This window comes from Sus scrofa, chromosome 6, assembly GCF_054392235.1.
Source record: "Sus scrofa isolate SSC_HxYL_T2T_F1_AM1 chromosome 6, Sscrofa_HxYL_maternal_Yorkshire_Landrace_v2.0, whole genome shotgun sequence".
Classification (NCBI taxonomy): domain Eukaryota; kingdom Metazoa; phylum Chordata; class Mammalia; order Artiodactyla; family Suidae; genus Sus; species Sus scrofa.
In genome coordinates this window covers 148,284,846-148,302,657 of record NC_139388.1, presented here as the reverse complement: position 1 = coordinate 148,302,657, position 17,812 = coordinate 148,284,846, and the positions used below count along the sequence as shown (strand labels likewise).

Genomic DNA, 17,812 nt, shown 5'->3' with positions numbered 1-17,812 from the left:
GCCTGATCTTCATCAGCACCCTGCCCTCAGAGTACCTCAGCAATCATCTCAATTCTATCTTAGGTCCCAAGAAAAAGAATTTGAATAAGATGCTGCTCTGCATCCTGCTTGGGGCCATTATGATCGAGATTATGGCAACCTTTATCCCTGATTCCCAGGATTATCACTATTGGGGTGAGGGCATGTTGCTGAGATTAGTGTAGAGCTGTCTGTGTTGTGTTGGACCAAGAGAGAACAAAGGACTGGCGTTCACACTGAGCTTGTTACTGACCCAGAAATGGTACCTTAGCAGAACCACAAAGAAAGCTACAGATGAAATGGATAGAAATACTTCTAAATTATCAATAATAAAAAATGATTGATCAAGCCTGCTAGAAGAAATCTAGAATAACATTACTATTCTACAGAAAATATTAAAAAATCATTGCATATGAAGAAGTAATCAAAGAATTTCTTGCCTCAAAACTTAGAAAAATAGATATTGGGATTTACCATTGTGGCTCAGTGGGTTATGAACCCAACTAGTATCCAGGAGGATGCAGGTTCAATCCCTGGCCTTGCACAGTGAGTTAAGGATCCAGTAGTGCCATGAGCTGTGGTGTAGGTCACAGGCAAGCCTCAGACCATGTTGCTGTGGCTGTGGCTTGGGCTGGCAGAGGCGGCTCTGCTTCTACTCCTACCCTGAGAACTTCCATATGCCACAGGTATAGCCCTAAAAAGCAAAAAAAAAAAAAAAAAAAAAAAAAAGAAAGAAAGAAAAAGAGGAAAGGTGGATATTAAAAAAAAGTGTGGCGTTCCCGTCGTGGCGCAGTGGTTAACGAATCCGACTAGGAACCATGAGGTCGCGGGTTCGGTCCCTGCCCTTGCTCAGTGGGTTAACGATCCGGCGTTGCCGTGAGCTGTGGTGTAGGTCGCAGACGCGGCTCGGATCCCGCGTTGCTGTGGCTCTGGCGTAGGCCGGTGGCTGCAGCTCCGATTGGACCCCTAGCCTGGGAACCTCCATATGCCGCGGGAGCGGCCCAAGAGATAGCAACAACAGCAACAACAACAACAACAGACAAAAAAAGACAAAAGACAAAAAAAAAAAAAAAAAAAAAAAAAAAAAGTGTGTCAGAATACTAGTCAAGGAAGTGTTAATTTTCTGGATTGTTTTTTATATTTATGGTATTTGTCACCTTTCTAAAATTTATAATTTACCATGAATTTGTATTTATAATTTTGTATTTTTTCTTTATAATGCCCCAAATTTACATAAACATCTGGCCTCACAAAAACTAGATACCTTCCTGATTTATAGTGCTAAGGATGAGGGGTAAAATATTTTTCACTGTAATTTCCCCCTTCTCTCCATCTAATTTCTAACCAAAAGAGCTATATATGAAGGACAACAGCCAAATATATTAAAATATATATGAATACACACACACACACACACAAAATTTATTAATAGTTGGACATGATGTGATAAATTCCAGTGCAGTAATTTAGTCCTTTCTTTAAAAATATGGTTTGAGAAATATTGTGTAGGCTAGGGGTGACGCCTCCTGATGTTGCTCTTTTCATTTAAATTTGATATGGTTGTGTCTATAAACCAGGGTCCAATGTCACTTACCCACTTGGTTCCCAGTGCCAAGAAAGTGAAACACAAGACATGGCTGGATCTGAAGGCTGAGTAGCAAGAGAATAACTGTTACATCTAATGAATACACTCACCCAATAAATATGGCCCAACCACTGTCCTAGACTCTGATTAATGCAAGTCATTAGCTTCTCTTCCCTTGGCTGATGGTGTTGAATGAAGGAAGAGAGAGGAAGACAGTCCTTATTAAGTTAACAGCAATTGCAAAGGTTATCACCCTTGTATGATAAACTTGATACTGTTTACAATGCAGAGTAACTGTAGTTTTTTTAAAGATAGAATTGCATTGATTTATTTTTGAGGAAAATGATTTTGGAATGAGTGGATAAAGTAATAGAAGTGAGAGGAACTATTCAGAGGCATAGTACCACATTTCAGATGAAAGACAATAAAAGACCTAGAAAGAGACAATGGCAGAGGGAATGTAGAAGAGTCTGAATTTTAAAGACCTTCCTAAGGGATATTTGAATGTAATAGATGCCTAATTTGATTATGAGACTGAAGAATTAAGAGAGGCTTAGGTTTTCTTCTAGGCTTCTAGTTCTGGAAAATGGATAGCTAAGAATATTGTTTGGAGAGAATGATATCCAGAAGAGTGGGGATTTTGGGGAACATAATGATCTCAGTAGGTAGATAGAATTATGACTCAAGCTTGGATGGGAGCCAGGGCTGGGAATAAAGATATGGGTATCATCAAAGTATGGATGGTAGTTGAAGCCAGGCTGTAGGAGAATATGCATAAGGAGAAGAGTAAAGAGCGAAGAAGAAAATTTCTAGGAAGAAAAAGAAAAAAAAAAGTACAATTAAAGAGGAAACCAAGGAATAAAATTGAGAGGGAGCTATCACAGAAGTTGGAATCATGAAAATTGTGTAACCTGAGGGCTAAGAGAGAAAGTAATCTTAAGAGGTAGAGGATGGCTGGTATGAAAAATTCTAAAATGGGAATAAAATGTAATCAATTTTGCTTTTAGAAATTGAACTAAATGGCAGAAAAATTTGAGGCAGGAAAATCAGGTGGAAGCTATCATAATACTCTGAGAGAATGGGAGATAACTTTAACCAAGCAATGGAAATGGGCATACAAAGAAAAAAGGGGCATCCAGAAGTCACTTTGGCAGAAAATGATGAATGTGTGTGTTGTTAACTGAGATGGAGAATCGCAGAGAACCTGGTTTTGGGAAATCTGGGGGGAGGTAGTGAGTTTTGTTTTGAATTTGTTGAATGTGACATGCCTGAAGACACTCAGGTAGAGATGTCCTGAGTGGTTGTAAACTCAGGAAGGAGTTTTGAGAGAGAGGAGAGAGAGTTATAATTGAGAGCATGAAGAATATAGGTTCTAGGTTAAACCATGAGAGAGACTGAGATTGTGTAGGAAGAGCACATGAGTATGTAAGAAATGTGCTTAAGACAGAAAACTGTCAGATGTGTGACAGCTGAGCCATCCATAGTCCGAAGTAGAAAATTTACTCAGTGTCTTCATGGAAGGTGACCAGCAATGTCATAGTGAAGCAGTTAAGTTCACACTAAGCTTTTGGCTTGAGATGTGTAATGTTTTGTTTGTTCGACCCTGACTGCTGGCATGTGGAAATTTCTGGGCCAAAGATCGAACTTGCACCACAGCAGTGACCCCGGGCCACTGCAGTAACAACACCAGATCCAACCAAAGAGAACTCCTGTAATGTTTATCAATAACATATAATCCAGATGGGAAGAGAGGAAAGAACATAGACTTAAGAGTGTTCTAGAGTTGAATTCAAATCCTGGCCCAGCCAGTTATACATTGTGGGACTTTGCACAGAGTAGACACTAACTTCCACCATCTCTCATCTTTCTTTCTCCCCTATCTCCCTTCCTTTCCTATATGCATTCAATCACTTAAAATGAAACTTTCTTTGTCTTTAAAAATCCCCAGTTAAAACTCAAGGAGGAGTTCCATTGTGGCCTAGTGGGTAAGAATCTGGTGTTTTCACTACTGTGGCTTGAGTCACTACTGCAGTGCAGGTTCGATCCCTGGCCCAGGAATTTTGCATGCTGTGGGTGCAGCCAAAAACGAAAAACAAAAAACAAAAAATCTCATGGATTCAGTTGTGTACTGTGCTAATAAGGAATGATATTTTAGAGCATGAAACATAAGTTAAAACAGTTGTCCTGATACTCATGTAAACAGTACTCATTTTAGAATATCAATTGAGCAGATCTTCTTCCTGAGATGAGTCACCTATGCACAAGGAAATAATTCAAAAGAGAAGGAAGAAAGAAGGAAGAGAGAAGGGATATTTGTATGTAACAGTGTTAAGTCAGGCTAAATAATTTTTAATATTTTTCTTTTGAATAAAAGAAATACTATGTTCATAGACATTATAGAATAACTGAAGGAACTGTTGGTAAGGATTTTAGAGGTTATGGAATATGATATTTTGCCCTTTAATTTTCTTTTGCAGCAGAATTTTCTTCCCACAAATAAAATCTTATACAAATAATAGAGTCTTTTGCTGACAAAGTTAATAGTTTCTCAGATTGATGCAGGGGTGGGATACCCTGAGCCTTGCTCTCTCAGTCTCCCCTTGCCCCCTACTTAAGTTGGTCCCTGAGGTACCCCTGTGAAATTCTAGAGATCTGTAGAAGACAGTTTCTAATCATAGCTTCTGCCCAACTGCCTCATTTAATGAAAGAGAGCCTGATCATTTGGTGAGGGTAGTGGCTTGCTGTATTTAGGTCCTGATGTTAGAGTGGCAGTGTTGTCTTGATTTCTCCTCCAGCACTTTTGTTGGAGGGACCTTTTAAAACCTCCATCTTAAGCAAATTACCATCTTCCCACTTTATTTTTGCATCCAGTGTTCCATAAAAATAAGATTCAGAATGTTACTCCAATCCTTCTGTCTCCTAGTAGAGTCCCGGAAGGTTGACAGTCTCATGAGAAAATACACAAAACTTTTGGACTTCCCATTGTAACACAGTGGAAATGATTCTGACTAGTATTTATGAGGATTCAGGTTGAATCCCTGGCCTGGCTCAGTGGGTTTAGGATCTGGCATTGCTGTGAGCTATGGTGTAGGTTACCAGCGAGGCTCGGATCTGGTGTTGCTGTGGCTGTGACATAGGCCAGCAGTTGCAGCTCTGATTTGACCCCCAAGCCTGGGAACTTCCATATGCTGAAGGTGCAGCCCAAAAAATAAAAACAAAAACAAACAAACAAAAACAACTTTTCATTCAGGGGAGTGATGAGCTGCCTACCAAGTTTGGTTAAATAGGAGTGGTAGTTGGCTAGGGAGATGCAACTAAATGAGTGGATTCCTTGAGGGCAGCCAAGAAACAGAAATCCCCCACATGGAGATTCAACACAGAACCCCACTGGAACTAAAATTCATGTCTGGGGGCCAGGATATAATGAGCACACATTTATCTCTGATGCTCAGATGGAGACCATTGTGGGGCTTTCTGAAGACCTTGCAGGAATGTACATGGGAGGAAAGCTGAGAAGGCTGAGCTTTGCCATGGCCAGGAGGTGTCAAAAACAATTAGAGGGCATTGCAGAGGGTGTTTGCTAGCTTTAGGGAGTGGAAAATGTAATCAATGCCCTTTTCTGAGTTAAAGTTTTGGACTTAACACCAGTGGTGTAGTCAACAGATTTAAAATTATTTTCATGAATATTTTATGACTGTCTACTATGTCTAAAAAGTTACTTCTCTCCAGAGTTATATATCCAAATGAAGTGAAATCACTGTCTTAAAGAGATATCTGCCCTCCCATGTTCACTGAAGCATTATTCACAAAAATCAATATGCGAAACATGTCTTTGTGCCCATCAACAGATGAATGGATAAGGAAATTATTTATACATACACACACAAACATGCACACACTGGAATATTCTTCAGCCATAAAAAGAAGAAAATCTTTCCATTTCTGCCAACCTGGATGAACCTTGAGGCATTATGACCCAAGTGTACTATTAGAGGAAGACAGATACTGTAAGATCTCACTTATATGTGGACCCTAAAAACATTGAAGTCATGGAAATAAAGAGTAGAATGGTGGATTCCAGGAGATGAGAGATGGAGGAAATGGGAAGATGTTGATCAAAGGGTATACACTTTCAGTAATAAGAAGAATAAGTTTTGAGGATCTAAGTTACAGTGTTGTGACTATAGATAGCAATACCATGTTTACTTGAAATTTGCTATAAAAGTAGAGCCTTAATGTTCTCACCATAATGATAAAAACAAATTGATAATTATGTGAGGTGAAAATTTTATTAAATTAACCTTATTCCGGCAAATATTTTGCAGTATATACATGTATCAAATCATCACATTGTACACCATAAACATACATAAATTTCAATTATATCTCAATAAAACTAGAAAAAAGGAATTACAATGTGAGAAACAAACATGTTTGTAATATAACTGAAATAGTGGACTAGATGTCTTTTGTCTTCATAGTCTGGCAAGATTCTTAGCTTACAGTGTATTTATTTACTGACTGTACTGATAGCCCATCTGTATATGAAAAGGATTTGAAGTAGTTACAAGATGCTTAATAAGTGTATTAATAGAATGGAAAATCAGAACTAGAGCAGAAAAAATAATATAAGTTTAGCCTTCAGATCAGAATTTCAATAAATTTTTTCCATTTATGGCTCTACCACTCACTACCTGTGTGAACATTTGTAGGTTATTTGTCTCTTCATCTGTAAAACTGTGATAATAAGAGTATCTACCTCATGGGTTATTGTGAGTATTAAATGATTTAATACATCTTAATAACTTGTCAATGAAGTTTAGATACTATTTTGCTTTGCTTCTTGGGAAGAGTCTTTCATATTATCTTCCCGTTGTTTTATGGAATTTTAAGTTGATGTTGCATCTTGATGGTATTATTTAACTTCCAACTGCTATTTCTGGTTTTATAAGTGTTCTTTTTACTTTTTCTAACTTATTTCACTAATGCAATTATAACATCTCTGAATATAGCAAGAGACTTTTATTTATAATTAATTTTACTTTTCTTCTAACTTGCATAGATTCTGATTCATCCAGGTGGTTGTTTTTGTCAGATTTTTCTTCCTAATTATTATCACAAGTTGGCATATTGATTTTCAAAAATGTTTGACTATGACTCAATAAAGAGTACTTTTTACATCAGGACTCACTACACAGTATGTGCACACACCCACGTGAACATACACATAGACACAGAAGCACACATTTACCCACCATCTGGGATTAGAAATATGTGCAGTAGTATTTAACCTTACGATGTCAAGTATCAGACAAATGATAATCTATGGCTTAAAAACCTGACTGAAATCTCTATAGTCAGGGATTTGCAAGTGAGAATCTCTGTTAAGGCAGAGAGAGATCACTTTTCCTTCAAATGGAGTGAAGAAGTGGATGAATCTGACGAAGAGCTGGTGTGGCCACTTCACTGCCCTTCCATAAAGAGTGGCAAGCATTGAAAATGTGTTAATAAGAAATCAGGGGAAAACATCTCAGTCAACGCTGTCTTCTACACTGCAGCTTTGGGCTCTTCCTCACAATCTGTTTCTGGATACAGCAGAACACTATATCCCTTTTAAGAGGTACTTTCTGGTCTAGTTATGTTTTTCCTTCACCACAGTCAGTTGTACAAGTACCGTAAGCAATTTCAGTGAATTGTTGCTCAGCATAGATCAATACCAGTTGCAGTACTGATGATTTCTCAAAATGCATATCCCTTTAAAGCCACTTTGTGAACAATTCCATATAAGCTCATTTAAGGCTCCCTCAAAACCTAAGTACTCTGTAGGGGTGGTTCCTAATCGATTGTCTACAATAAATTGACCCCCTCGGACTTTGAACAAGCATCTGAGCTTGCCATATTACAGTGAAATGGGAGCCCTTAGTATAAATGGCTGTACTGGAGAAGAAGGTTCAGAGGTGCTGACCTGAATGAGAAAATTCTGACTAATTCTTCCTCCCCAGGAGTGGCTAGTGTAAAAACATAAACTCTCAGACTGGTTAAAGAGATAACCAAAACATCTGAATTTCATCTTTTGCTGAAAATTCTAGATCCTTTAATTCATATTTTCCTAATATTTTTTGCTTAAGATAGAGAATCCCACCAAGTATACTGATTATATTTTTAGAGAAAATTTAACATATTTTCCCATTACAAGAAGAGTACATACTCATAAAAAGAAACTGTAAAGCCCAAAAGAAGCAGGCACATCTCCAACCTGCCACGTTTTTAATCCCCAGAAATAATCACTTTTTATATGTATGTATTTTTTGATATTTTCCCCAACATAAATTTTTGAATATTTGAAAAAATACAGCTGTAGTTGTATCACTTCAACTGAATTTAGTTGCTTGCTTTCCCCACCCCACACATATATCATAAGATGAAAATATTTTTAATGATGCTGCAAATTGATCAAAAATATAATATTTAATTACAGCTCAATATGCTATTGAATATATGATTTAATTATCTTTTACTGTGGGATATTTAAGTTATTTCCTACTTAGAATAAAATAACGGTAGCATTTCATAGTAGTGGGGCATAAAGACTTATCAACACCATCCCCCCAAAATGGACAAAGTCCACTTCTTACCTTAGTCCTAAATTCCAGATGAATTAATGATTTAATGTTTAAAATGGTATCATAAAAGGGTAAGAAGAATATAAAGGTGAATATTTATATAATCTTAATGTAGAAGGATCTTTCTAAGCAAGAAAATAAAGCAGAATTACAAGGGAAATAATTGGTAGATTTTGAGGAAAAATAGCAAAAAAATACCTAAAATATTTAGAAATCAATAATAAAACAAAAAAGGTATAAAAAAGATTTCAATTTGATGTATGGATGATTCACTATAGAGAAAATGACAATAATTAAACCAACTATAATAGAAAAAATAAAAATCTTAAAAATATTCACATATGCTAGTAATAAAAGATATGCAAATTACAATAATGATATATCATTTCTGCTATTATACTTACAATGTTTAAAATGGTTAGAACCCCTTGTGATGTCATGACTGTTGGAAAATAGGCACTTAACAGAGTAGAATTGTAAGTTGGTACAGCTTCTCTGGAAGATATTTGACAATATATATCAAAGGCCCTAAATATTAAGTACTTTTAAGAAATTCTTGGAATTTATTCTAAAGATTAAGTGTGTTCATAGATGTGTTTACAGAAATATTCATCTCAGTGTTCTATACAATCACAAACAGTCAAAAGCAACCTAAATGTCCAACAACACTGGGTTGTTAAAACATTTTGGCATGATGATACAATTGAAAGCCATAGGTCTCCTAAATTAAATGATGTAAATTTATATATAGTGTTACAGAGTTGAGGACAATCAGTATCTATTAAATGAGAAAAACATTACTGAAGAAAATATATGGTATTCTATTGTTTGCATGTATTTATATTTCTGATTATTTGGGGAAAAATCTGGAAGAATAGGCAAGAAAATATTAACAATGGTTAATATTTCTTTGGGAAGTGAGATTTTAGCTGGTGTAAATGTATATACTCCCCCAATCTATTTTTGTCTTGTTAAAGTCATGTCGTTAACGTATACTTTTTGAATAATAAAAATATATGTGATGTTTTTATAAATACTTAAATCCACATGTCCTTAGTAGATTTATTTGTCTTTTAGGACAAATGACCTTCCTCTCAAAATGGGGAGGTCAATTCAAAGGATGTGAATAATTTTTAAACTCTTGACACAGCTTTCGGATTGCCTTGTATCACTATAAACACCCTCATGGGAGTTACATAAAAGTTCCATTTTCACTATACTCTTACTATCATTGATAAAGCGATCACTGTAAGAGTACATTTTTAAATTGTAAATATTTGTTAATCAATTGACTTCTCCCTGCTGGATTTTTTTCTCTGAGGGCATATTTTAAAAACTATAACAAGAGTTTATATTATAGGCAATCCATTTTCAGATACTCGTAAAAGCAAATTCACTTTTTACAAGCCACAAAAATGCTAAAGAATTATGACTTTTCTTTCTTTTTTTTTTTTTTTAGCTAAGAGGACAGGGTAGGCAAATTCCCTGATATTGATCATTTTCTTCTTTTTTTTTTAAAAGTTTTTTTTTTTCTTTCTTTCTTTCTTTATTTTTAATTATTTCCCCAATACAATTTTTTTTTCTACTGTACAGCATGTGTACATGTATGTTTAACTGGGTCACCATGTTGATCATTTTCTTATTGTCTGCCTTTTGCAGTTCAGCTTTGCCCTTTGAAGGATCTTATGCCTTTTTCTTCTTCATTCCAAAGGACAAGTCAATCTTAAGGTAAAGGATATTTTATTGAATCATATTTACTGAATCATATTTATTGAATGATGTTTTCACTGTAAAGCAAAGGAGTTTAACATTCTGGACCCTGGCAGGAATTGTCTTTTTTATTTTTTTATTCTTTCCTCTTTGAATCACTCTCATACAGCTAATGGCAAATATGGATTCAATCATGAGAAAGACTTATATGAGTTACCTAACAACTTTAAGCACTGGGACAAATGTTCTTTCTTTTTATCCCTCTCCCTTCCTTCTTCCCTTCATTTTCTCTCTCCATCTCTCCCTCTTCCCTGTTGTACATGCTGCTTTTCGCTGACTACCTTGCTCTTCCTTGTACTGGCCTTTCCTCACCATTGCCCTTGGAATATACAGAGAATCAGGTTTGGGGTCAGGCTTACATAGAAGGGAGCTAGGAAAGCTGTTAGGCTTTATTTGGCTTATGTCACTTTGGTAAAACAAGCAAACAAACAAAAAACATTCCTTTCTGAGGTCTACATTGGCTCACCAGGGGACTGCATTTGGAATATAAGCAAAAGGTTCAAAGTCCTACAGAGCATATATTTACCTAGCCTTATTCTCTGAACTAGGACTCTTGGAAATATTGGGCTATGCTATTGTGGTAGAAAATGCCAGCTGCTCATAAAGAGTTCTCTCCTCTTCTTGGGCACAAAATTGAACTGTATTTCCCAGCTTCCTTTACAGTGAGCTGTAGTTTCATGACTGAGTTCTAGCCAAAACAATGTGAGTAGAGGTGTTTAGTATCACTCCCATGCCATGCCATAAAAACTTCCCACATGTGCTTCATAAGTTTTCTACCTCCAATTGTTAGGAATGGACACATCATCCATTGAGACCTTGAGAGTCCTAAGTTGACAATGGTATAGCCTTTCAGTTGGATAAAAAGTGTATATCAATGCAAAGATACTCAGTCGATATAGGGTTTCATACCCAAGCAAAGATCCTGGTGATGTTGCTAACATGATACTAAAACGGCTCCAAAAAGTCTGGAGAAGACATTGGCCTGCATTAAGTGAAGTAGGAAGACTTGATGGTGTTGAAAAGGATATCCAAAATTTGAAAGAAATCTGTTAGAGTGACTATAGGGTTGGAAGGTCCACCAGCCAACTGTGGTGGGTGGGAAAGTCTAGAGTCTACTCCATTTATCAAAGCAAAAAGAATTATGCTGGTGAGAGGATCATAGCGTCACTGAGTAACTCAGTGGTGGATGTCCTCTGTAGGCCAAGGCTGACACCAGAAGAAGCTATTAAAGGACTGGCTTCCCTCTTAACAGTGGGGATGATGTGACCTCAGAATAATAGAGATCAGGTGAAGGCACTCAATCATGAGAAATAAAATGAGTGCAGTTATCATAATGAGTGGATGGTTGGAGTAACATAGAAGGGGGCTTGACTTGTGAAGAGCTGTAGTGATGATTAATCAAACTTGGCACCTTAAGGGAAAATAAATGAGCAGCCAATAAGGGAGTTGCTCAATTTATTCAAATAAAATAAATCAAGGAAGGGCGATGGAGAAGGGTAATAACAACTTCCCCATTAGAAGTCACAATCATTTGTATGGTTTCTGGACAAGGACCTTTTTTTAAAAAAAAAACAAAAACCTATAAGTTGATGACTGAAGGAGATATGGAATCCCCAGAAAGAAGGACCTTGTAACACCATAGTAAGTATACACAATAGTGATTTTCTCTGTTCTTTCTCAGTGGTACTTATGGTCATTTACTCAGGTATCTGTATGCTGAGGCAAAGGGTAATATCTAGCCATTTTGAGAAGGACTGAACGTAAGAGTCCAAGCTGACACTGATGTCTAGGATCCTGGTGCCATCAGGCCCCTCCCCACAAAGAATGAGGGTATATGACATCCAGTAAAAAAGGGAATTCTGGTCCAGAACCTGTTCACAGAGGATCCACTGGTTTCACAGATCCACATACTGGTTAATTCTCTGTCCCAAAAGGTTTACCTGAAATGGACATACTTGGTAGTTTACAGAATTCCCACATTAGTTCCTTGACCTGTGGAGTAAGAACTATTCCATAGGGGAAATCCAAATGGAAGGCTCTGAAACGTCTTCATTCTAGGAAAGATAATAACAGAAAAGAACAACAACCTCATTCTGAAAATAAATGGTAGAAATAGTGAAATAGTGCCTGCCTTAATGCACTTAGGGTTTGCAGGTTTGATGATTCTATTATATTCACCAATTAAGTCACCATTCTTGCCATGAAAAAACAGGTCCTAGAAGATGATCGTGCACTCTCATTAATTTAAATAAGTACTAGTCCCAATCGCAGCTGTGCCAGATGTGGTATCTTTGCAAGAGCCCATTAACGCTGCCTCAGGACATAGTGTGTGTCCACTGACATTGCAAATGCATTGTTTCCATTTTTATCAAGAAGAAGAAGGGCAAGTGGTTTGCATTCACGTGGGATGGGCAACCTTTTAACATGCATGATTTTGTCCTAGGACTATGGTAACTATCTGGTCCTGTCATAGTATAATCCAAAGGGACCTGGATTGTCTGAACAGAGTATCATTTTAGTTAGCTGAGTTGAGGGGCATCATATTGATAAGGACAGATAAGAAAAACATGACAAGTACATTAGAAGCACTTCTCTATGAAAAAAAAGGCTTGGAAGATAAATCTTACGAAGTTTTATTGTCCTGACAAATCATTAAGTTTTTAGAGGATCAATATTCTGGGGCATGCTAAAATAATCCTTCTATATTAAGGGACAAATTATTTTATTTTGGACTTTCCACTACTAGCCAGGAAGCACAGTACTTTATAAATACCTATGCACATTCTACACATATGACTGACCCATTTGACAGGTGATTAGATAGACTATTAGCTATTTATGAGCCCAGAGTGGTAAAGCTCTGAGGCAGGTACAGGCTATATTGGGGATATATATCTGGATAGTTCCTATAGTGTTATAAATATATATGATGGCAAAAAGATACTATGTAGAGTTCATGGAACACTGCAGTGGAAAAATCATAACATAGCCCTCTAGCATTTTGAAGTAAGGTCAAATCATTTGCACCACTAAACTGCTCATGTCATGTTCCTGGGTCCTGATAAAGACAGAGCTCCTGACCGTGAGCCATTAAGCAACCATGTGAACTGAACTGCTAGATTCTGTCACCTCTACTATGTCATGTGGTTGGACCGATCCAGCCAGGAGTCACATTGGAATAGAGGACTAGGAAAATGGGCAAGAGTTGGCCAGCTCATTGATTGAGTGGGAACACTTTCTAGTCATACTCCAAGACTTTGTTCTCCAAGAGGTCTCTCATGAAGTGAACCAGTACATTATACTGCTAATGTTCATGAGTCACTGCCAAAGTTCTAGTATTCAAATGAGTAAGACCATTTTTTCAAGTGCCCTGAGAAGGATATTTTAAATAACTATACATCAGAGATTGACTCGCAGTTGGATCCCAGAGCTCTCATAAATGCTAGAGTGATGCTGATACTGAAGACATTGAACATACTCCCTACCTCCAATCCTCTATCTACTTTCTTCTTTAATTTCTTCACTATAGTTATCAGATAACATAGTATGATCTTATCATGTTTATGACCTCTTTCCCCCACTAGAATGCAAACTCAACAAGAGTAATTTTTGTCTGTTCTGATCATAGCTATACCCATACCTATATCCTAGGACAGTGCTAAGTACATAGAATTTGCTCAGTAAATATTTTGGGGAATAAATGAATGACACATAGGAGTTTAGTTCAGTATCCTATTTCTGTTGTCTTTAGTTAATGGGGACACATTAGTGCATAGAACTTGGAATGAAATAGAATAGATACTCCAGTTATAGAGACAGTGATGAGATGTGGGGAAGCCACTTTATGAAGGTACTGATTATTTCTTTATATCTTACCTTGAGGGAATATCAGCGGCCCTAATTAACCATATGCAGAGCTCTGAGGTATTCTTCTTAATAAAAGGGAAAGCGAAAAGTAGGTAAATGCTCGCCCCTAGGGAATATTTCAAGTTTTCCATTTGATGATGGATTATAGGTGCAAAGGTTGTCCTACTGGCTTGGGGGCTGCCCCTTTGAAAGCCTTGGAATAGCCCAGACTTTCTCCACTGTGAAATTCTCTCTTACTCTTACTTCTTATTTCTCTTATATTTTTATAGTCCTTAAACTAGAATAGCTTTGCCCTCAGAGTGACAGATATTGTGGGTCAAGGTTCAGAGTGGATAAATGGGAATTTACAGTTTGATCCACATATGAGCATGCCAAAAATGGCTTGTAGATTTAACTCAACACACCAGTAGGTACAATGCAGGGTGGGAAAAAGAAAATGATTTTTTTTTTTCATGTCCAACAGCATGCCTAAAGGCAAAATAATTTATTGAAATGGTGAGACTATAAATGTCTCAAAGAATAGGGAGTTAATAATGATGCCTCCGTGTTCTTGGAATCAGATTTGAATTCACTGTTTCCTGGAGATTCTATCAGCTACTTCCCATCAATATTCAAATTGAATTCATATCAGTATCAAAATAAGAAAAAGTATATCTGCCAATTTATTCCCACAAATTATCACAAATCTATTTTCTATCTTAGGGAATTTATCACCTAAAACTCTTATTTAACACATGGCAAATCTTGCAAAGCAAGAATTAGAGAACCCCTGCCATGGCAAAGTAATGGAAGTGTATTTAGGTATTTTTAGCTAATATCGCATTCCAGTTCCAAGGGAAAAAAACAACAAAGTCACTTAAATTGACCTGAGTTCTTGATAACCTCTTTCACTGTGCCTATATAAACCTCCATACTGTTCCATTAGAATATAATCACTTGAAATTCATTTTTTACTGAGGGTTCATTGCAAATGATGAAATAATTCCTAAGTACTATGAATAGAGTGAACTAAAATGAATTTTTGAAGCTTCAGTGACTAAAATAAATATTTTTTTCAAATCTGTCAAAATGCCAATGGTTTACAGCATGACACTTGGGGGAGTCTAACTAGCACAGAACCCTGACTTCTGCATCCTTTGAATTTTAGCTGAATGCACTGAAATACCTTGAAAGAAGTGTGATTTGCTCTGAATCGCATTCCATTCTATCCCAATTCCAGCTGTCTGTACTTACTGAATGACCTACAACAGTAGCTGCTACTAGATTGACTGCTAGTCAGGAATTTAATGAGGTGATATATATCATTTAATTTATCCTTAATAAATTCTACTATGGATGCAGCCATGAACAGTTGGTATGTATATCCCCATTTTACAGGTGAGGGAACTAAGGCTTAAGAAATCTAAATCATTTTATCCCCAATTGTGTATAGTCACTAAATGTGATTAGCACATATTCAAAACCAGATTTGCCCAACAACAAAGCCCATGCTCACACCATTATTCTGGACTGCTTGTTACTATTATGGTGACATTTTCTGACATCCATACCATTGTTTATGTTTACCTGAAATTATCTGGAAAGGTGGTAGAAAGGTAGCCATTCATTTTCTTGCCTCATTTTTTAAAAAATAAATTTTCTCTATTCTGTGAACTAAATGATTTTTAAAAGGTACAAACAATGAAAACAAATATTTAAGATATGCTGAATACAGATAAAGAAATATGCTCACTTGAAATACAGTATAGCATATTAGAAAGACCAGGTCCTGATGTGTCTTGAAAGGTGTATGGGCCTGAGTTTCAATCACGTTTGCTACTTATGCCCTATGAGGCCTTGATTAATATTCTGATCACTTGCCTATTTGCTCTTAGATCCATTTCTTGTGCTTCCCCTATTCTATTCTGTATTTCAGGGCACTGGCTTAAACAAATTGCATTTCACATGCTCTTTTGCCAGTTGTATTCTAGCTAGGATCAGGTAACAGAGGGCATAGAGAGAAGACTGGAAATGAGAGATAAGTTCTTTCTCTCCCACTATCTCTACTTTAGGCAAACCTTGGCTGTAGTTCCATCTTTTTTCATATTTCCCAATTACTGAAGGATAATGGTTCTAGCTTATACTGGGCCACTCTAGCACTTGGACTCTGGTAACACACCCTACACTCTGTCCTACTAGTCCTAGATCTGGTGGTGGTTTCCCTCTGTTCCTGCTCTGTTTTCCTATTTGCCCTTTCAACATTTTCAAACCCTTAGTGAGTAGTTCTGCATGTTAAATATCTCTTATTGAAAAACTTAATATGGATTCTGTTTTGTTAACTGCACAAACTTCTCCCACACCTAGTTACTTTAAAGATCTGTAAAATGAAAATACAGGTACTATGTTTATTGAAAAAACCTACATAAAAATGTACCTGTGCAGTAAATCCATATTAATCAAGGGTCAACTATACTTGCAAGTTACTTAACCTCTCAGTGCTTCAGTTTCCTCAAACCCTATGAAATGTGGATAAAAACACTCATTAACTCAGAAATAACTAAGTCAACTGCTATAAGAAATATGCCACACAGTCATTCCTGTAGTGGCTCAGTGGTTAATGAACTGACTAGGATCCATGAGGATGCAGGTTCAATCCCTGACCTCGCTCAATGGGTTAAAGATCTGGCATTGCCATGAGCTGTGGTGTGGGTCACAGACTCAGCTCAGATCTGCTGTTACCGTTGCTGTGGCTGTGGTGTAGGCCAGCAGCTGTAGCTCCAATTCGACCCCTAGCCTGAGAACCTCCATATGCTGCAGATAAGGCCCTAAAAAGACAAAAGACAAAAAAAAAAAAAAAATTAATAAACCATCCAAAATCAGTGGCTTATCCTAAAAGATGAACAGCCCAATGCAGATCTAGGCAACATGGGATGGAAATGTGGGGGCAAGCGTGGATCTCTAGTTCACACAGTCATTCATGGACTCAAGCTGATGGCAACTTAGGCATCTTCATCACATGGCCTCCATGACCTTGGGGGTCATGTCCATTCCACTAACCAATTAAGGAGACTGGGAAAGGAAGTTTTGGTAAAGGTCAAGAGGAAAAGGAAATGATTTTGGTGATTAGTTAACAATTTCTGCTGCAGCTTCATAAGGATTTTGTGAGGATTAAATTAACTAACACTCTAGACTGTTTAGAACAGTACCTAGTACATAACTAGCATCAGGTAGGTACATGTTACTGTTATTGTTAGTTTTAAATGAGGTAATATTTGTAAAGAATCTAGCAAAGAGTCTGATACATATAAAATACTTGAGAAACAATGTATCAGTATCATTATCATCATTGTCATCATGATCAACAACATAAGTATTATCTGAGAACTGAGGTCTGAATATAAAATTTGGCTTTACCATTATCTTGGATAAGAATTTTCTTTTTAATTCTGTTTCCCATCTATGAAATAGAAATAATATTTTTATTGGTGGTGATAATGATAATGATTTAGACACCCTAAATTATAGAGAAGTTAAGAATATTTAATGAATTTAAACATGAAGTTGCCCCCTGCAATATTTAGTTCATGATACATAGTCAAAAATTATTGTTTCATTTCCTTCCTTAGAATCCAAGGATAAAAGAACGGTGAGAAGAACTTAAAGATCAATAAGAATAGTTATTATACATAAAACTAGATACAATCTGTAGGGAAAGAATAAATATATCTCACAGTATTCTATCTATTTTGGCCTTCCTGGAAGATACATTTTTATGGTGAGGCAAATGATAAACAAGTTAACATATATGAGTACATGTGTATTTGTGTGTATGTGTGTGTGTAAACATACATGTTCAGATACTGAGAAGTGCTACCAAAAAAACCCCACAGAAGGCAGAGAGAAAGTTTACAGAGTAATGGTGTTCAGGGGAAGGATACTTCCATAGGGTACTGAGTCCCAGGTAAGGATC

The 17,812-nt window shown here is 36.7% G+C and overlaps 1 protein-coding gene across 1 annotated transcript in view; it reads left to right on the top strand.

Annotated features, from left to right (window-relative positions):
* Nucleotides 1-17,812, top strand: part of LOC146402866 (uncharacterized) — an 805,401-nt gene that overhangs the window by 297,476 nt on the left and 490,113 nt on the right. The window contains exon 5 of the mRNA XM_084965716.1: nt 9,886-9,954. Coding sequence (XP_084821842.1) covers nt 9,886-9,954 — 69 coding nt within the window. The remainder of the gene's footprint in view (nt 1-9,885; nt 9,955-17,812) is intronic.